This window comes from Pavona decussata, unplaced genomic scaffold, assembly GCF_977016875.1.
Source record: "Pavona decussata unplaced genomic scaffold, jaPavDecu1.1 SCAFFOLD_4, whole genome shotgun sequence".
Taxonomy (NCBI): domain Eukaryota; kingdom Metazoa; phylum Cnidaria; class Anthozoa; order Scleractinia; family Agariciidae; genus Pavona; species Pavona decussata.
Window position 1 is genome coordinate 1050987 of NW_028145428.1, and position 21090 is coordinate 1072076.

The 21090-nt window shown below is 39.3% G+C and overlaps 1 protein-coding gene and 3 pseudogenes across 2 annotated transcripts; all 4 read right to left on the reverse strand.

The window, feature by feature from the left end:
- Positions 1–7611: 7611 nt before the first annotated feature.
- On the reverse strand, positions 7612–9040 carry LOC146489666 (G2/M phase-specific E3 ubiquitin-protein ligase-like; annotated as a pseudogene).
- Positions 9041–11727: 2687 nt separating this feature from the next.
- On the reverse strand, positions 11728–12954 carry LOC146489667 (uncharacterized; annotated as a pseudogene).
- A 960-nt stretch (positions 12955–13914) lies between these two features.
- Positions 13915–16862, reverse strand: LOC146489668 (uncharacterized; annotated as a pseudogene). The gene is made up of 2 exons (XR_014863542.1): positions 16685–16862; positions 13915–15006 (listed from the first exon to the last, which is right to left on the reverse strand). The product of XR_014863542.1 is annotated as an uncharacterized LOC146489668 (transcript).
- Positions 16791–17880, reverse strand: LOC146489669 (uncharacterized). The gene is made up of 2 exons (XM_085104848.1): positions 16899–17880; positions 16791–16864 (listed from the first exon to the last, which is right to left on the reverse strand). Exons 1-2 carry the CDS (start codon positions 17878–17880, stop codon positions 16791–16793), a joined length of 1056 nt encoding a protein of 351 aa, XP_084960974.1.
- Between the last annotated feature and the right edge of the window lie 3210 nt (positions 17881–21090).

A 21090-nucleotide genomic window follows, 5' to 3' on the forward strand; every position in this document is an offset into this window, starting at 1 on the left:
TTCACGTAATGAGATGGGGGGGGGATAGTCAATTGCAGTGTGTTTTTTTAGTTTGAACAAGTATGATTACATTATAGGAGGTTTAAAACATGACGTTTTGAAGTTCCGCGAGACATTAAGGAGATCTAGCTTTGCATTTATGGCTAACGCCAAATGGGAAACGTCAAGCCACTGTTTGTTCTAAAATGCATAAACTTGTGTTTCTCGACTCACTTCTCTCTTTTTTGTGTTTGCTCGATAGCTGTTGCCGACTGGGTGGAGATAAGGTTAAACCAAAAAAGCTTCATCGTATTTCATCGAAGAGAAAGTTTCAGCCTGGTGTTTGCTGTTCGCCGTAAACGCGATGCTAAATCTCTCTTATTTAATACGGCGGAGGGGGGAGAAATGTACGTGAATGACATTGATTTTTCATGTGTCTGTCCAGTTATTGACGATGAATTTCGTCATAAGATTGGCAAAGAAGTCTGCAAATCCATGACGGCATATACATCTTTTGACAAAATGCTTGCTTAAGAACATTACCAATGCATGAGAAATTGACATCAACTTGTTAAATTTACATTTTATACTCTACAAGAGAGAGAGCATCACTACAGCTACCAGGATCCACCAGATTATCCTGTCTTTTCGAATAGAGGAACAAAAAAAAAAAAAAGAAAATAAGTCATCTGAGCTTTCTCAGGCATTATCTGAAGTTGCATCTGCTTTTCTTAACAGCAGATCGGACTCAAATCCCGGGCATACTCAACAGGTAAATTTAATTAATAGCTGAGGTTCCTACAGTGTATTAAATGAAAAAAAAAAAGCTTTCAAGAAATGACAGTAAGATTAGTAGTTGCAAGATTCCTTGGTTGAAAGATTTCTGTAGTTGTTTTTGGTGATATCCTTTGTTTTAGTTCGCTGATTGTCCTTGCATCCCGTAACTCTTTTTGAAAATATAAAATGTGGTAAGCTTGCTTTTAGATTCCGAAAAATAATTTAAAAAAAAAATCTTATGTCACGTTTGTATGTATCTGATCTTTTAAGGCATCATCTACAATTGAGACATATGACAGAACAGAGCTGTTAAAACAGTTACAGATGGTCGGCTAGCTGCATCAAGGGGGAAGCCTGACCAAAGAAGAATTTGACGAGCAAAAAAGAAACATCCTTAGAGATATGTCTAAATGTTAGGTTTCTTTGCTTTACAAGGCCAGTGTAATCGTATAAATAAATGGTTTGAACAGTAGAAAAAGAAATAGTTGCTTTTGTTTTTATTTTTAGGTTAATATGTACAATGTTGTTTATTAACTTAAAGCTTTTTTTTTACAAAACCATGTAGACTGTTCAAGTCATATCGGATAAAGCTTGCCCGCATGTTATTTCAATAGCCACAGTGCGTGTAAAGTGATTGCACATCACTTCCACTGACGTTTAAGAAACCCCTTAGAATCATATCTTCTGGTTCAGGCGTAATGAGATGCATTAATTCATTCCCTCGAAGCCATGCTTTTACAATTGAAAATATTCCTTCGATGGGATTTAATTCGGGACAGTAAGGAGGGAGATATACAACAAGTGCCCCAGTAGCCTTGATAATGTCCTGCGCCCCTGCCACGTGATGTGCTGCATGGTTAGCTGTAGAAAAAGAAAAAAGAAAAAGTAATTAGCGTTATAAAGAGTCCAATGTATGGGGATTTTTTTTGGAAAATTGTGGGATGACGTTCCGTATTTATTGAAAACATAATCTTCTGTCAAAATTATGTGCACCTCCCGCCTCTATGAGCTTTCTTTGTAACAACCATGCATAATCCATTTTTTCTGCAAGTAATGTTCCCTTGAACGTCTCGTTGACGGTCTCTAACAACCACACCTCCCCTAACGATTCCGTTCTGCCTCGTCACTGTTTATGATGAAATGAACTTTCTGTTCTCTCTGTAAAAATTATACCCATAAAATGCGATTGCCATAATCAAGCCGTTTGAATTGTCTTTCATTAAAGGATTTTGTTAATAAATGGGCTGCAATAACGCCGTTTTGACTTACAGCTGAGATGCATGTAACTTGTGGAGACCAAGGATTCACATAATTTCCCATTGCTTCTTGTCCCCTTTAACTATACCCGTAGTTCCTCGTTACTCCACGATCCTGATACAAAATCGAAATTTAAAAAAGATTACGACGTGTATCTGAGGAAATTCTCAAAAATGAAGAAAAAGCGTTTTCTTAATGCGGTAAATTAAATAAATTTAGTTATTGTAATTGTTAAATTAGTTACAGTCAATCCACATCACGTGTGACCGATATATTTTTGAGTTTTAAAATTTACATTTCAGTTTTGAACACGGCAAACAAAATTTCAGATCGAGTTCCTGTAGAAATTTCTTAAGTTTATTGATGGTTTAAGGCTATTAATTTTCCTTTACATTACCACATAAAGTATTTTAAGAATAGCAATTGTTTCTCAAGTATTTTTCTGTTAATGCATCTTTTTTGGAAGGGTTTTCAGAGAAATGTTCAACATTCCATTCACATGTCGGATATTACAAAGAGAAATTCGAATGTCCACTTCATTCACGGAAATACTGGTCAAGGGGACATGAATTGACAGTAAATGCACACTTACAAAAAAACATTTGTCCAAAAAAATTAGCTCCTCCGACCGAAACACAGAAATGACTTCCTCATACTCCCTGTTTTGGTCCAAATTTTTTGAAGGGCAATTTTCTTGACCTACATGATGATAAAAAAGAAAATTAAACAAAATAGTTATCACGACTGCTCTTCCAAATATCCTTGCATTTCAAAAGGCCCTATCACGGTTTTCGACGCCATTTTGACGAGTAGGCAAACAGGCTTGAAATAACAGTTTGTTTGGAAATCCGATGTCAAATAATTTTCATACAACATCGCTTCTGAAAAATTCATGAATTGGAAACTTTTCACTAATGCTTTCCTAGAACCGTTTCTCCTTGTGAGATCTAGGTAAGCAGAGGGGCCAAAAGTTTTTTTGATTGTGTAATAAAAGCTGAGTTTTTGTGAGTGGTGAAGGGTTTGGTGCCAGTAAGAGATATATTTCTTTTTCATAAGATCTATATATTGTTTGATGTTATTTTCATTCAATGCGTAATGATTAAAGTTGGGGAAATTATAGTATTCACTCATCTTCATGAGACTGGAGTAAAAGCTAGTTTGACCGCTATAATGAAGGTCAACAGATATTCTTAGGGATTGTTTTGCTATAGAATGTTCATCCTTTCCTTGGAGGTAGTGTACGTAATTAAGTATCTTTTTATTTATGTCAACGATTAGAGGAAATGTGCCAAGTTCAGCTCTACATGCAACGTTGGATGACTTATTATGTACTTCTAAATAGCGTTTACAGAAATGTAAATGTGTTTTTTCAATTCTGGAGCCTTCCCACGACTTAAAATCTGATTTAACAAAGGCACCCCACACTTCACTATTGTAGGTTAGAATTGGCTGAATCATTGTCAAAAATTTTACATGCAAGTGAAGGTTTCAGTGTACTAAAATCAGTGTGTCGTTCCTGAACAGAATCGTCCATCAATTTTAAACAATTCCAAAAGCTTCGGCTGTTCGAGTTATCTACTGTTTTTTCAAGTTCCGAAATCTTAGCATGATAGTATTCTTTCCTCTTCTCTTTCAGGAGGCTTTTGTACTGGTTTAAGAGGGTGTGATACTTTTCCCTAAGCGTGATATTAAGGGGGTCTCTATGCTTTAGATTAGCAAGTTTACGTAACTCGTGTCGTTTAAGACGACAATCTTTATCAAACCATTTTTTGTTAGCAGGCAGTCTAACATGTTGTTTTTTAATGAACTTAAGTTTTAAACAGCGTTTTGTAGTTGTTAAAATAATATTTTCTATCGCATCGAGGGAGGTGTTGATGTTTCTGTCTGGCCCACTGTCAATAAGAAAATCGTGTATCAATCTCTGTATCTCTTGATTGTAGCGCGGCTCTAAATTTTTGTGGTGAATTACTTTCCCAAATAAATTGTTTGGGTAAACGAGTTAGTGTATCGTTGGTATTTGTTGTGGCTAAGTGATTATCATTTGTGACAATATTAAGCCATGCCATTATTGAACTGTGATCTGATAAACTTGACGGCTCTCTAACGATGAATTTCGCCACATGGGGGAATAAATTTTGATCACATATTGCATAGTCAATAACACTGACTCCTGATTTTCCATGAAATGTGGGTCTTCCTAATGAATCACCAGATATTCGACCATTCAGAATTCTTAGATCTGCACTCTGACAGATTTCTAAAAGCTTTTTCCCATGGTTATTTAAATCGTTATCAAAGCTATTTCGCTGGAAGGCGTATTGTGAAGATTTAGACTGATCATTTACCATAATCGAGTTGCCGTCTTGACAAACATTGTCTGGGTATTTACCTGTTCTTGAGTTGAAATCTCCCATGAGGAGAATTGATCCGTGTGAGGAGAATTTTTCGATGTCATTTTCAAGTTCTTCAAATAGTTCAGGAGAGAAGTAAATGGAATTGTACGGTGGAATATAGGCGCCACACACATAGATGTCGTTATCAGTTTTCGTGAATTTCTTCAGAATTTTAAACCATAAAAAATTCGTTGATTGTTTTTCCACTGAGATCCAATCATGAAACTTTGGCTTATAAAGCAAAGCTAGGCCCCCCGAGTGGCAACCGCAGTTTCCTGTTTTTACGGCATTTGTAGTCACAACCTTGAAGCCTTCAACTTCAACATTCCCTTTTTTCCATGTTTTGGAAAGAATTGTGAAATCAGAATTTTTGATCATACTTAAAAAGTCACTATTTCGTAATTTGTCGCCTAATGTCTTTGAAAACAGACCATTGATATTCCAGGCAAAAAAGGAGAGCTTATTAGATTGATTTGATTCTGGCATATCGGTATCCGAAAAGAGAAAATAGAGCAAATTCACCGGATATCCCGGTAAATATCCCCGCTATGTCACTTACAGGCAAAGGAAAGTCTATATTAGTTTACAAGGCATAAGAGTAGAGTCTTAATAAAACGCAGTAACGATACCAGTTCCTTGGGTACTTCCACTCCAGAGATCTTGCTATCATCAGACTGATCATTGTAAGGGAGAGATGAAGAGTTGGGCACTAGATGCTCATTCGCTTTTGCAGGCGGACCATTCTGTGCATGAACTAAGTTTGACTGCTGCTGCGGAGTGTGGTAGGCCGGTCTGTTGGTTCCGCTGAGGGGACTATATTTTACAGCATTACTGTAGGAAGAATAACCTTCCAGGGAACTTGTAAATGGCTGGCGAAACGATGGTGGTGGATGATGTGTCTCTGCCTTTAGGTAGAATTTGTTCAGGCCGTTTCCAACCGGATTGGTTGGGAATGCATGGATTTCCTCCGTCTTTGGATAAAGTGAATGCGAGGGTGAGGACGAAGAGCGGTTCAGTTGGCTTGGAACAGAACGAGGTGGTTGTTGAGCTCGACCACGAATTGCTGCCACGAGGTTGGCGGCAAACAATTCAAGGTGCCTTTTCTTAAGGTGTTTGTTGTCATGTAAGACATCTAGTCCTTTGGAGAAGATATTTTCATGACTCAACATGTGGACGTTTGGTAATGTAGAACAGCTGTCAAAAAGTTTCGCGTTTATTTTTGACAGATTGTGCAAGGAGATATCTGCTCGAGGTAGAAGAGTAGAATAGATAATTTTACTTTTTGGAAACATTGTGGATACTAGTGTAATAAAGACGGAGATTTCAGAGATGACGTCGTCTATTAGTGTGGTCGGCGTTAGATCATTTGTTCCACTGTGGATGAGAATTAGTTTTGGGTGCTCCGGTTCTTTATTGATTTCCTCTTGTAGAATTGTGCGAGCGTGAGTGGTTGTGGGACATCTGAAAAAAGTAAAGTCCTGGCCAGAAGGGAAAAGCTTTTTCCTGTCCAGAAACTTTCCATTTGAGTCGCAAAGAAAAACACATTTGTCAACCACAGCAGGGAAGCTAGGTGGTTGAGTTGGGATACCATTGCCGCGCTGGTTAGGAGGATTGGTTTTTTGGTGAAGTGGTAGCAGTGTTGTTTACCACATCAATATCCTGTCGACTGTTTGATGTGTTATCACATTCACCATGATCTTGAAGTGGTATAAATCTGTTCTGTTTAGGGATATTCGGCGTTATTGAGGGAAAACTTGTTTCCGTCGTCGAAGGTGTTGGGGTTCCAGGTCTTTTTTCGGAAGTGATGCTTGGCACAGATGAAGCGGATGTTGTGTCTGGCTGATTGATCTCATCCAATGTATGTCTGGTGTTTTGCCAAAGCGCTGTTACTTGCTCTTTAAGAAAATTTATTTCCGCCTTGCAAGAATTGCTGAGTTTTTTTGTGCAGAGATTGATTTTCATCTTGCAGTGTCCTAATAACTTTTGATTGTTGAGAAATCATTTCTTGGAGTGATTTAATTTGGGAAGATAGATCAGAGTATCGATCATCGAGTGTTTGCTTTTGTACTTTGATTAAATGATCTTGTTTAGCGATTTTGTCCTTGATATTCTCGAGATCTCCAGAGCTAACAATTTGATGATGTGTAAAATCCACTTCTAGTTGTCCAAGGGTGTCTCTCATGGATGCAACTGTTTTTAAGCGGTTGGGTGAAACCATGAGTGGTTCCAGATCTTCCGTTAATTCTGTCAATGTTCTATTTCGGTTGGCTGAGCCATTATCATCGTTTTCCCCGTTGTTTGAAGCGGGAATGTCTCCATCTCCAACAAAGTGAATAAAATTTGTAAAGAAATTATGAAGTGACGATCCAAATAGAGAAAAATCATTATAACGAGGGAGAGAAGTAAGAGGTTGGAGATCGGAAAGCGAGTTTACAATGTTGAGGAGCACGGGAAACTCAAATTTGGTCCATTCCTTGAATTTCTTACCCTGAACTTGAATTCTTCCGGTTGTGCTAAAGACTGTTAGAGCGACCAATTGGTCTTCACCAGTGGATGTAAGTCCGACTAAATGGATAATGAGTTTGTCGCACTTTGATGCTGAACTAGGGCTGTCTTGTTCCTCCCATATGACCTTGTAGTCTGCTGCATTTCCGGTGAGCTCGTAGTAGCGATACTGGAACGCTGTTATCCACATTAAGAGACGATCTTCTGAGGTTGAAAAGGCAACACATTTTGCTGAGGGCCTGTATATGGTAAGGTCGATGGATTCAAAAGGGGCATTCTTCGATTTAGTGGCCGGTAGATGAAAATTGTCGACAATTTATCTGTTCAAATCCTGGCTTGGTTGCGTAATTCGCATATGGGGTGCTTTGATATCGCTTTTTCCACTAGTCACCAGTGTGGTTTCTTCTTCAAATTCGTGATTCTGTTTACCTTGTGCCATTAGCTAAATAGATAGCGGTAGCGCATTTACCAGGATACCAGAGAAAAGCCAAAAAAAGTTATTTTTTGCCTTCCATGATGAAAAACACGTGCGTCCAGTTAGGCAGTTCCAGATTAGTATATTATGCACTCTATTATGTGACAAATAGTATAAAACCCCTGTTAGTTAATGACTTTGTGTGGTTTTATATAGATGTCATGTAGGTTCTCTACTAGTGTAGTCCAATTCAGAATTAAAAAGTGATTACTGTTTTGTAAAAAGTCATGCACATTTTAATACTACTCTGATATTATATTGATTAGTCACCGAACCTTCCACATCCAGATCTGTTATAGCTTTGATGATACTGTCTGGCTTGATCCTTTTTGGCATCTGGTTGTTCCTGAAAGATGTCTTCAAACAGCCCAAGAACAGCACTGGCATTGAGAGTGTGCTCCCTTGAAACAAAGTAGGGCTCCATCAGTTTGGGATGACAAATCAAGAGTTCATGGACACCCAGAACCTTTAAACTGGCACGAAACTGGTCAAGTACCACTTTTCTCTTTAAGAGAACCTCGTTAACGATAAGCTGCCACATTACCAATCCCTTATTTTCCAGGGTTAAGACGCGTACCCAGCCTGCTGCCAGCAGTGCATCTCTGTGATCATTTTCATCCAACACTCTCTGTAGTTCTTCCTCAGTACTTGATTTGTTTACCTACAGTAAATATTAATAATAATAAAGTGTGCAGTGAATGTCATTATTACATCCAGCTATCATAAATTAAGTTTACTTGTGGTCTTTCTGCCTATATATATATATATATAGTTATAATGTATGACAAAATAAATTAGGGGATTGAATTCAAGTTATATGCCATTTAAACGGGGGCAGGGGGTGGGGGGTGGGGAAAAACAAACCTTTTCAGAGGGGAGTGAGGGGCTTGGCAAAAATTATAATGGTCTTCATCAAAAAGTACTGCTCCATCTAATTGTTGGTAAGGTTCGATTAGATTGCAAATACTTTACTTTTCCATTTAAAATGCTAGTACCTCTTCAATGAACCTCTTCAAATCATAGTCTGGTACATCGTCAACAGTGCATTCCTTTACAGCTTCATCTACATCACTAGTTGTGATGTATGAATAAATCACTGGACTAAGGCAAGACATTCCAAGGTCTAGATGAGAAAACAGGTATGCACAAATCTTTCCTGCTAAGTAGAAAAGGTTGGAATGTACAGCATCTGCATTGAACATAGGAACTTTATGATCATCATTTCTCTCAAATAACTTTGCATCTGATGAGAAAATTTTCTGGATTAACTGAGAGCCAAATTCTCTGTGCGATCCCCCTGCATCAAGTCCAGCTTCACCCGAAAATGTTACTCTTAGGGGACACTTAGGGTTGAATTTGGGCTTTTTGAAGAAGACCACAGGTCTTCAAACAGATTTTCACGGTCCACAGTTACTCTGTTGCTTTCTTCAGAGTCTAGTTGCCTTCTGTGCCTTGTCATGATAGATTGGAGATCTGCATCTAAGAAAGTGAGTGAGAGTACATGTAAGTCAATCACAGTATCCTGCAATCAGTTGTGCAAATAGAGTAATATTATGGTTTTGATAATGCAGAAATATGTACCTGACTCTATTGTGAATGGGGATTCCATCGAGTCGATGTCATCATCATCATCATCCACACTATTGCATGCCATTAGTGAAGGTGGGCCTGTTTGGTTTTCTATGGAATAAAGAGGATTTCTGCATTGTAGAAAATTGTCATTCCCACTCATGATTGAAAACATATTATGAGTACCTAACTGGATTCACCTGTAAAGGTTGGGAAGTACTCAAAAAGAGAAACATGATTAGACGGCACCTATTATTTGTTCTAGGCAACGCTTAAGATTAGGTAAACAGGTTATATTTTAAATAGTAAACACATGCTTGTCAGCAACCATTCCAGTCAACAAGCAGGGAAGCTACCATTGTTACATTTCCCTTGCAAACTTCCAGCACCTCTATTATTGAACCTACATCCTTTTCAGGGAATAAAGCCTGCAGCTCTCTTACGGCAGTTTCAAATTTTTTAATTTCTTCCCTATTGAATTACTTGTCAAGTGCCCAAAAAATGGCCGAGTTTAAAGGAAAATATCGCTAAAGATACATTATTTGGCATCCTAACACAGCATCCCGGTTAAAGAGCAATGTCTCGTCTGTAAGAATATGCAATAAAATTTTTTGGCAGTTAAAAAGAGAAAATTATAGAAGAAGAAGTTTTAACTGTCCTTTTGTCAACAAACACCGCCTTCGTAATTAGCTTAACAACATGAAAACAATTTACTAAGAAAATAATGCTACATTTCACTTTCCTCGTGAAATATCGAGAACTGGATATTTCAAAATATATCAATTTATAGTTTCAGTCGGATACAGCCGCATTTTCGATGATTTGTTGTGCAAAATCACTGTAATACACCGCAGCCGTTAAACTGAGTTGAATTCTTCAATGTTCGTCAGGACAACCATCGGCGGAAAAAATTGCCTTCCGCCCAATAAGCTGCCCTGTGCAAGGTGTCAAATATTTCTTTGTTATCCTAATGACCAAAACTTCTTTTGGCAACCATTTAATCCTTTGAACTGGAGATTCTTGTTTAGAAATCGTTTATGTTCCGTTGACGTTCCGCCGTGATTAAACAATGAGATTGCGTTACAGAAACGCGCGCACATCCAGACCGGTTGGGGTGGGGGTGGGGAGGAAACAAAAATGGAACAGCTCCTAAATTAAAAAAAGGGGCCATTCAAGATTAGTATTAAAGCTATTTTTTATGCATTTCGGGTACTAAATAAGAAACTGCTATCCCAGTATAATGTGGAATATGATAAGCCTTGTGCTGTATTTTTTTGGTTGGGGCGTGGGAAGGGGGATTAGCAAGTAAAACGCTAATTTACTGCACCAGTTGATCGTTGTTCTTCTGTTTAGGTTTCAAACATGATGTTGGTCAATGATTCTCATTGATAAATTTTTTTATGTCCTGTTGACCTTTTGCCATGATTAAACAATGAGATTATGTTACAGAAACGCGCACACATCCGGGTTAGGGCGGAGGTGGGGAGGAAATAAAAATGTCACGGACCTTAGCTTGTAAGATGCTGCAAAAGCGTTAGCCACTCTTGGCCTATTCGGGGCTATAAATTAAACACCTGTCACGGAATAATGGAACATGACTAGTGACTTTACGGAACGTTGAGAACTTTGTGTAGGTTATAATTTTTTCCAGTTTCTGGCTTAGTAGGAAGTACCCTCCGTAAAGTCATGGTCTCTTATTTAGATAAGTACCTTTTCCAGTGAGTTCAAATATTTTGTGGTAGATCTAGGGGCAAAAATGGACTTCTGGAACTTTCGTCGACAATTCCTTTCATGTTTTTTTCCCTCTCTCACTGTGATCAAATTGCCCTGCGGAAACGCGAAGCCGATCGTTCAGTAGATTTAAATAAAGACTACATCAAATTAAATTTCATAGGTGTGGTTGCTTTTCATTTTATTTCGTGTTTAATATTTTAAGTCGTTTGGGTCGCAAAAGAGAACCATAGAAATATAATGTGTCAATCAAAACGTATTGTTTCCAGTTTTAATATGTACATTCTTTTCGTGACACACGTAAAGCGAATGGCTTAGTAGCTGCACTTTTAATTGGTCCGGGGAGAAGTCCTGGTCATGGCCACCTGTGGCTACTCGTCGTATGTTGGAGGTACCTGCGGATCCAGTACCAAAGACGATAAAATAGAAGCATTTGCAGAGTGAAAAGCGTGTAACTTGGTAAGAAGCAAACTGTCTCATTAGATCGTACTCTCTAAACTAATGCTTTTGAAAAACATAAAATGCAAATGCAAATGCTTCTATTTTTAGCGTCTTCGTGTGAAAAGGTGTAATGAAGTGTAATTGCAGGTGATAACTTGTGATCCGAAATGGCATGGAAACCAGGTTGTGAATTTCGTGGGGGAGTTCAAAATAAATGTATTCGCTTCAAGGAATGAATACTTATGATTTGTACTTTGGTGTTTCTTAAAAGAAAACTGCTAAAATAAATATTAAAATACTCATTAAAATACTGCCCTTGCTAGGAGCAAATGTGCCTCGGTTTTTAAAGATGCATCCCAAAACGTGCAGTGCTTTTAAATGGATGCTCACGCCCCCTCAAAAGTGACTCAGTAGGACACACTGCATATTTGATGCTGTAAATTTTACTTGCCAACCCCCCCTCCCATGCCCCAGCCAAAAAAATACAGCACAAGGCTTATCATATTCCACATTATACTGGGATAGCAGTTTCCTATTTAGTACCCGAAATGCATAAAATAGCTTTAATACTAATCTTGCACGGCCCCTTTTTTTTTTAATTTAGGAGCTGTTCCATTTTTGTTTCCTCCCCAACCCCACCCAAACCCGTCTGGATGTGCGCTGTGCATACGAGCCTTGTGGACTTCTGCCAAATTTGGTTTCCACTAAGGGAATAGAATCAGACCTTGGGGTCATAATCTGTGTTAGAGCCATATTTGGGTTCAATTCTTTCAAGGTTGCCAATAGTTTCTCTTCATCTGCCTTTTGCCCCCGGATATTATTCCTTGCCTCATAAAGTGTACATCTGACACCAGGATCTCAAGCTGATGATCTGGTCTGCTCAAGGTAGGTTTTTGCTACAAGCACCTCCATTGCTGGTTGTGGAGTTATAGAGTCTCCTCTTCCCTTCCTATGCCACTTCTGTAAAGAGGAAGTACATGCTTGCTTTGGCTGCATGTCTTCTTCGTTTCAAGTTCATGAACAGTTTTACATTCATATAATGAGAATTTGCAAATCTTCATCAAGATTGCTAATATATGGTTACAAAAACCAACCTTCCCAGCAACGCAGGAGCATGAAGCATGTTTCACTTCCCCACTAAAAATGCACAATGCAACTTTTAAGTTGTGTGGGGCATCATTCTTCCGAAAGCTGTGATAGCAGTGAGACCGGAAATAAAAGTAGTTTTCGTCGCTTACTGCGGAGATGCCCTTTATATATTCGTCATCCAGAAAAGTTGTCACTTTCCGAATACTCGTTGGCACCGAATGGGCTTTGCTCGTCGGATCAATTCTCTTTCCAGACTGTGAAATATGGTCATTCATTTCGGTGCGGGTAAAAAAGGGCATCCGCCATATGTCTGCAGAGCAGCCATCTGATGGGAAACTCAAAGGATGCTGAGTTGCGGAACAGCCGGAGTTGTCATCTTTGTTTTTATCAAAGCGTTCCTTGTGCTCTGTATATACGGAGTCAGGATCCGATTTACCATATTTTGATCTCAACCTTCTTTGATATATTCCTCAACCCTAAATAGAAGGGAAGATAAGATCGTTTTTAAACTTTGGTTACCGCAATCAAGGCAAGCAAGGCGCGAAATCGCCGCGAATCAGTCGAACCACGAACATCCTACCTTTTCACTAATTGTGCTCTTGTTTTCAGCCCTTTCAATTTATCGCCTCTACATTTTAGCCAGAAACGAAGTGCTTCATGTTTTAGCGTGGCAGGCAATCGACCTCGAAGAGAAGCTCCAGGAATATCGTCTTCTGGGAGCGCATGTGAAGCAGCCATTTGTGACGATCAAAACTCAGGGAAAAGCCAGCCTCACTTGCCTTGCTTCCACGCAACTAGACCCGGGCCGCCCGAGAGAGCGGGCATATTATGCATTCGGTGTATAATTTTCTCTTTTTAACTGCCCAAATATTTTATTGTATATTCTTACAGACGAGACATTGCTCTTTAACCGGGATGCTGTTTTAGGATGCCAAATAATGTATCTTCAGCGATATTTTCCTTTAAACTCGGCCATTTTTTGGGCACTTGAAGAGTAGTTCAATAGGGAAGAAATTAAAAAATTTGTAAAAAAAAAAAATCAGATTTCGATCAAATTCCCTAAAAAGCTTCTCAACACAACATAAAACATTTGCTTGTCTCGAATAATGAGATTTTGTTCGGATTTGTAACCCTTTCTTTGTAAGGCAAATTCTTAAAAGTGTGGCCTAAAATGGTCGCTGAAAGCCCTCTCAGAACGGTAAAACCAAGATGGTGGCACTACAGCTAAAATTCAAAAATTAAACAAGACTTACCTGTAAGTTGAAGTTTGATTGGAATTCTATCCGCCACCAAGCGCTGAGGAATTGAGATAGCATTGCGCCTGCGCGAACTCAGTCTTTAAAGCACTTACCATGTGTGCAGTGGAGAGCACCCTGTCTGATAAAAGGGTGGGCCGAACGGGAGGGCATGTAATCCCTCAGCGCTTGGTGACAGATAGAATTCCAATCAAACTTCAACTTACAGGTAAGTCTCGTTTAATTTTTGAATTCTATTCCGTCACCGCACTGAGGGCTCACATGAGACTTCAAAGCTCACTGCACACATGTGGAAAAATAACACATGAGACCATGTCATGTAACCACAATATTTATTAGACAATGGAACTACAGACTGCAAAATGCTCGCGGCAAAACTGTCGTTGGCACCAATAGGTTTGTGGTAAAACTTAGCAAAAGTGGAGGATGAGCTCCATCCGGCTGTAGCTAAAATCTGATCTAAAGGAACAGAACTCTCACTGGCTTTAGATGTGGCGGCAGCCCTAGTGCTATGAGGTCTGAACAGTTCTACATTTATACCAGACTTGCACATAACAACCTTGATCCACCTGCTGATGGTACTTCTGGAAACTGGCTTAAAAGGCTTCAAGAAAAGAAACTAATAAACAATTGTTTATTATCACCACGTTTATCTATGGTGCGAGCTAAGTAAGCCCTTAAAGTAGTGACCACACAAATGCTAGGGTCAACAGGGTACAAACTAAACTTTACTACCAATGGTTTAACTCCTGGTTTGAATTGCTTGATAGGCTTCTTTAACATGAACGTAATGGAGGTCTCTGAACTAATCATATCATCAAGATTAAGGTAGTGAATTGTTTGACCTCTTTGAGCAGATACTAGCGATACTAACATAACAGTTTTCAACGTTAAATCCTTCAACGAAACATCCTCTGAGTTAGGTATTTTCTGCAGGTAACTCAGTACCTCACCAACATCCCATGCTTTCGTATATCTTGGTACTATTGGTCTTGATTCAAATACCCCTTTGAGGAATCTAGAAACTACAGGGTGTGAGCCAAATGGGACCCCTATTAAAAGACTTTAACAAACATGATAGAGCAGACCTGGCAGTGTTCATGCCACTATATCCTATTCCACTTTCAAACAGTTCAACTAAAAAATCTAACGCTTGGGATATAGTGGGGGAAACACAATCAATTTGTTGTCTACGACAGAATGTAGTCCACTTCTTGATGTAGGAAGAGTACTGCTTTTGAGTTCCTTGTGTCCATGATCGGAGGATGATGTCGCCAGCTTTTTTAGAAATTCCTTGTGCTTCAAGGGATCCCCTGATAATCTGCAAGCCATCAGAATCATCTTGATTAGTGGATGATTCTCGTAGTCTCTTCCTGGCATCTTGAGTGTGGATGTCTGTTGAGGAAGAGTCTTGGGCGTCTCTATTATCAGATGTAACAGTTGTGAGTACCACGGCTGAGTTGGCCACAGGGGAACAATCATTATGCCTTCTGCTTTTTCCATCTCTATCTTCTGTAGACAACAGGGAATCAAACTAAATGGAGGAAAAGCATAGAAAAAAAACGATTTTCCCAGCTGATAGAAAAAGCGTCTACATATGTTGCTTCAGGATCAGGTTTCCAGGATACATAGCAGGGAACCTGAGCATTCAGCCTTGAGGCGAAAAGGTCTATTGAGGGCTTCCCCCAAATTTTAGTCATCTATTCAAAAATGGCTGGCCGTAGCATCCATTCCTTGTTGTCATGAAAAACCCTGGACTCCCTGTCAGCATCAATATTTTTCTTTCCTGGGATATGTGCTGCAGAAATCCAAATGTTCCTCTCAATACAGAACAGCCAAATGGCTTTGGCAACAGAGTTGCACTCCATGGAGTGGGTACCCCCCATTGAATTAATGTAACTAACAGTAGTAGTATTCTCAGAATAAATGCGAATATGGATAGACTTCATAGTGCTACAGAAAGCTTTCAGGCCAAATAATACAGCCGTTAGCTCTAGGCAGTTGATATGATTATTTGATTTTGCCTCAGTCCATCTACTGCCTGTTTTCTCAGTACCCATGACTGCGCCCCACCCGTTGTTGGAGGCATCAGTATACAGAGTAACATCAATCTTGGAGTTAGGCGTACAAATAGGGTAAGCTGCCTTGTCAATATTGTAGCACCACCATTGTAATTCTGCAAGGCTTTCTTGTGATAAACTCACAAGTGCCTGAAAATTTCCTTTGTTTGGTCTGAGTGCCATTGTCTTATCAGTTTCTAAGTTTCTATAGAAAAGAGGGCCAGAAATAACACCTGGAAAACTGGATACTAAAAGTCCAATAACTTCTGCAAGTTCTTGAATTGATATACTTGCATTGCTCAAGAGCTTACTGCATCGCTCTTTGATTCTTAACACCTCAGTTGGGAGACACACTGTCATATTAATAGAGTTCAAAACAAAACCTAGAAAAACCTGGCACTGGACTGGTTTAAGCACTGATTTAACAGGGTGAATAATAAACCCCAATCTTGTAAACAGACAGCAGGTATCACTGACATTAGTTTGACACTGATGTGCTGTATCTCCTTGTAGATACGAGTCATCAATATATCCCACATTTAAATGCCCCCTCTTCCTAAGGGTGTCATAGACAGGCTTTAAAATCTTAGTAAAAAGGCGAGGGGCACATGAAAGCCCATTTGGCAAGCATGTGAACTGAAACAGTTTTCCTTTCCAGACGAATCTAAGGAATTTTTGATATTCTTTATCAACAGGCACCGAGTAATAAGCATCTCGCAAATCTACAGATGCCATGTAGCAGTTCTGCTTCATAAGCCTAATAGCAGATTGCAAAGTGTCCATCTTGAAATGATGATACTCTACATGATCATTAAGACTTTTTAGGTTCAATATGAGCCTATAGGTGCCATCTTTCTTGGGGCGAATAAATATAGTAGATATATATTCACCAACACAGTGGGTTGTTTCCTCGATCACTCCTTTATGCAACAATTTTTCAATTTCTTTTTCAATGATGTATTGTTCCTGAGTGGAAAAACTTATTTCCCTTGGAACCACCTCTTGCTGAGGAAACTCAGCAACAAATTCAATTTTGTAGTGTTGGACACTATCAAGAATAAAGGGATCAGAGGTAATATGCTGCCACTGGGAGGAAAAATGGTTCAGGCGCCCGAAAATAAAGTCATTAGACAACTGTAGGTGTTTGCTCACCTCAACATCAACAGTAGAAACAGGATCCGGGCTCTTAGTGACTACTTCATCTTTCCTTGCTTCGTGTTCCTTGGAGGGTTTGTTTGTCGATCGTTGCAGCGCCATCCTAAAAGAGGCTTCCGAGTGTTCCGGTATCCCCGTCCACGGCTTGAGGAGCGGGAGGTGTAGTTTCTAGGATTTCTAGAATCAAATGGGGGCCTGGCAAAAGACCCACTATTTGTGGTAACCTTTTTTCCCACACAGTTGACTTCTGTTAAGTCTTTAACCTGCTTCGGTAAATCATTCCCAAACAACTGATCTGTGATGGCAAGGGATGAAGAGCATAGATGTTTATAATCATTATGCAAATCAGGCTTTATAAACTCTCTATGCCTGTGATTAAGCTCAGTATTTGCATTAGCAATCAGTGCAAAGGCATCAGTAGCCTCTTGAGGCAGTTCGTTTCCAGCTGGAAACGAAGGTATTTGATCCACAAGGTTGTTTATCATTACAGTCAAGGCACACATACCTTTGAATAGTGACGTTTGTACTTTTTGAAGTTGAACGTCCTGTGATCGCACAGGTGAGGTTAAATTGTCCCACACTGCCTGGTTAACGCGTACCTTCGTTAGGCTTTCACATTTTCCAGGACGGTGGTATTTGTTCATTTTGTCCTGGAGCTTTTCCTCAGGCAGTCCATTTTTTATCAACGTATTGATAATGCTCGCCAGTTCGCTGTCCACATTCGGACCCGTTTCCTCCTTTTGTAAATCGTTTTTTAGGCTATTAAGCACTTCACTTTTTCCCTCATTAGAGGCGCTATTAGATCGCTGAAGTAAATTTCCGACAGACTTGTCAACATCAACGGTTTTCTCGCTGGATTCTTTAGATGAGCGTTGCTCGTCCAGCTCATCTCGCTTCTTCGCGGGGGGTTCATCCTCGTGGTCCGACTCAGAGCTCTCGTGGTTCTCCTCGAAAGAAACCTCAAGGTCGGATTTAAAAGACTTAAACGCCTCGGAAATGGCATTAGCCATATTGCCCGACAACTGGGCAAAACCCTCTTTCATGGCCGCAATGAGGTATGTTGAAGGCGTTTCATCACAAGGCAAGCCAGTCGAAGCGCCAATTTTGGCGCCATTCTCCTCGACATTGACATGAACTTCAATGTGTTGGGGCGTGTTTTTAGCATCTTGTGCTTTTCTCTTCCGCACCGACATTTCTTTACTCGTCAAATGAGTTTGCGCAGACGCAATGCTATCTCATGTGAGCCCTCAGTGCGGTGACGGAATAGAATACGAATCGAACTGAGCTGAAAGTTATATTTATGTGAATCACTTATATAGGCCATTCTTCTGAGAAAGTTTGAGGGATTTCATTTTTTTTCGTCCAAACGACGAAAGTCGATATTTACAGATGGTGGCTCTTAATTACTACTAGCAACATTTCGCCACTATGAGCGTAGGGGGTGGGTGCTAAGAAGTAAGACAGAAGTGCATTTAGACTATCCACTCCATGAGGAAATCTGATCTCCTTGCAATTTTACCTATTGAAAATATCTAACATTGTACTCAGGGCGGTGCATTTCATAAAATGTAAGCAACTTTAAGGCTAATGCTGGATTAACAGCAAGGTTTAAACACGTTTTAAAGGTGATTAGTTAAACGAGGTTTAAAATGTTTTTCTTTATAGAAGTTACTATCGGGTATCAGTTCGTTTTATACTTTCTACCTACTCTTTCAGTAACGTTCAGCATCTCGTCGATCTCGATCGTTTCCTGGTTGGAAACAAGATGGTGCCCTCTTTGAAGTGTAAAGTAGTGGGGCAAAGTTTCCTTTGTTCCCGCCCAATCGTAGACTTCCTGTCGCACTGAGAAGGATAACATAAGAATGTGGTAAAATTTTCAGTTATTTACAGTTCTATTTCTCATTAACCTTGAACATACTTGTTTGTGCACAACGCATTAAATGAGTGTTGTTGCATTGTACTGAGTTAGTAATGCGTTCCGTAAAAAATTTAGAGCAATGATTATGGTTTCCTTTTTAAGCGAGTTCGGAGCAAGTCAAAACAAGAGTCATGGGGCTAATTCCTTAACTTTACCTCTAAGTTTGTACCAGGTAATTCAAAAATACGCAGATAACTTAGATAATATTTGAAACAATTGACTCTTTTTAGTACCAGTTCAACCATCAGTTGCACTAGAAACCTATCTTAAAGAGGTCAAACAACAAATTGCGGAGATAAAAATAGCCAAACCAAAACAAAACTTGTCATGCAAAGAACGCCAAGCGTTAAACGCTATCAAACATCGCAGCGACCTAAACTTAAAAAAAGCGGGCAAAGGAAGCACACTTGTTGTCATGGACAAACCTGATAAAATACAAGAAGGTCAAGTCCAAATCAATGACTTAAATAATTACAGACCTCTTAACAATCCCATGGTCACGCAGACACAAATGACAGTGTCTCACTTGATTTCAGAACTGCACCAAGTATTGGATCTGTGATATGTCCTTTACCGTCTTTATTCTTCAGATATTTAGCTTGTCTCTCTTTTCGTGGTAAAGCTCCTTCAGAATTGCAATTTTTAAGGCCCCCAACTTTAGTTTCCCCGTCATGCACAGCCCTCTTTAAGGTCTTGCCTTTTTCTTTGGCTACTTGTAAACTCTTGCTTGTGCTCTTGTAAGTTTTTAGATAGGATATGCTGCAAGACTTGGCATTTCCATGCTGCTTCACCTTCACTTCGTGCTCTGGAGCACCGACAAATTCATATTTTATGAAGACGATATTATGGTGCTTCCCATCTGGATGAGTAACGTCCATGATAGTTTTATGAAATGTTTTATGGCTTGCATTCACAAACGGTCTGCGACACACTAAAAAACCATCGGTATCATCGCCACTGATTCTCACCACTTTACGAACCTTTTCAGTTTTGTCCTTTCTAACCGCGTGTAGCTTTTTTTCCTGGTTTTCGTTTGGATCCACAAGCCTAGATCGTCCGAGAGTAAGTCTTGCAGTCGTCGAGTGCATCAATGTTAACTAAAAAGTCGACATTGTGCTGTATTCTAGTTGGATTGGAAGATGAAACATACTGATCATACCATTGTTCAGCATTTAGTAGTAAAGGCACCATCGAATCATTAGATCCAACCTTGTCAAGTAAATTGTTTGGCATAATCAGTAAAGATTTTCTGTTCAGGTAAAAACTGGGACTTTTGGCTGCAGAAGCTTCATCTTTAATCCTGTAAATTAAGTAATTACAGATAACTAAATAAATCATAACAATTACAATTTCCTCAAATGTGATTGGTGCTGTAAACTGCTGTATTTTGTGCTAATTAATTTGAAACGTTTTAATCGGACAGTTGGCTGTAATCGAACAGTTACATGAGCCTATAATGTTAAGGTATTCCTGGAGGCTAATTTGCTCAATTTTAGACACTAATACAAAGCAGTGTTTCTAAGCCAATATTTAAGATACAGACTTAATTTTAATACCACTAATTCATCGATTTATATAGATTCCAAAACAAATATCTTTGCAAAGAAATGTTTAATGGAATGTCTGGAATTTTAATTTCATTCACAAGAAATTTTCTGAAATCAATCAAATGCAAACGGGAATTTATTATTATTTAAAATTTGGGACAAGGTTAAAATACAGAAAAACATCTTTTCACGGCAGTGCGCATTGAAGTTTTCTTTTGAAGTGTTTTAAAAGCGAAATTTCACAAAGTTTACCTTCATGGAAGGTAAGGTCCACTCACTGGCGGTCTAATGCACTCTCTGTTGCACGTTGCGGTGTAAAGTTTCCTTTTCTCACGCAGTTTAAAACTGCCAAGTTTCAAACATCTACGCCATATCGTCTTGAAGAAAACATAATTAGCCCTAATCTCACACATCGTAAGCCTTTTCTGTGCGTAAATCGGCCATAAATTGCTCGAAATTGCTCATGTTTGATAGATTTCTGTTTATTTCAACGGTGGCCATGATTGCAGTATCCACAATTATTATTTTCAGCAGTAATACGCAAAATAAGGCCCCCAAATATGCCCATACATAGCGTCTATTTTTCCCGCGAAACTAATCAACGTTCAGCTTATCACCTTCACCTAGCAACGACACCTGGATCGTCTCCTCTCGGTGATGCGATGCTTATGGAAGAGACCTTGGAAAACAATCAAATTCACGGTTCATAGAAAGATATATTATAGATTTTTTATTGCAAAGAGAGGTTTATTTGTCGCAAGAAGACATTTATTTATGGCGGTGAGCAATCCGAACGGCTGGTCGAAAAGCCTTCACGATGCCCAAGGCTCTGGAAGTGGTTCAAGAACGCATTTAGAACAATTTGAATCATCACTTCGTTCCCGGCATTTCTCTCCTGTTCTCTCCTGGCTTCAAGATTCAAGAGACTGTCTTCTCCT

Coding starts and splice junctions, on each gene's coding strand:
- LOC146489669 (XM_085104848.1), bottom strand. CDS start 17,880: ATGTCGGTGCGGAAGAGAAAAGCACAAGATGCTAAAAACACGCCCCAA. Junction 16,865..16,898: donor AAAAAAGGTTACCACAAATA/GTGGGTCTTTTG, acceptor ATTTGATTCTAG/AAATCCTAGAAACTACACCT.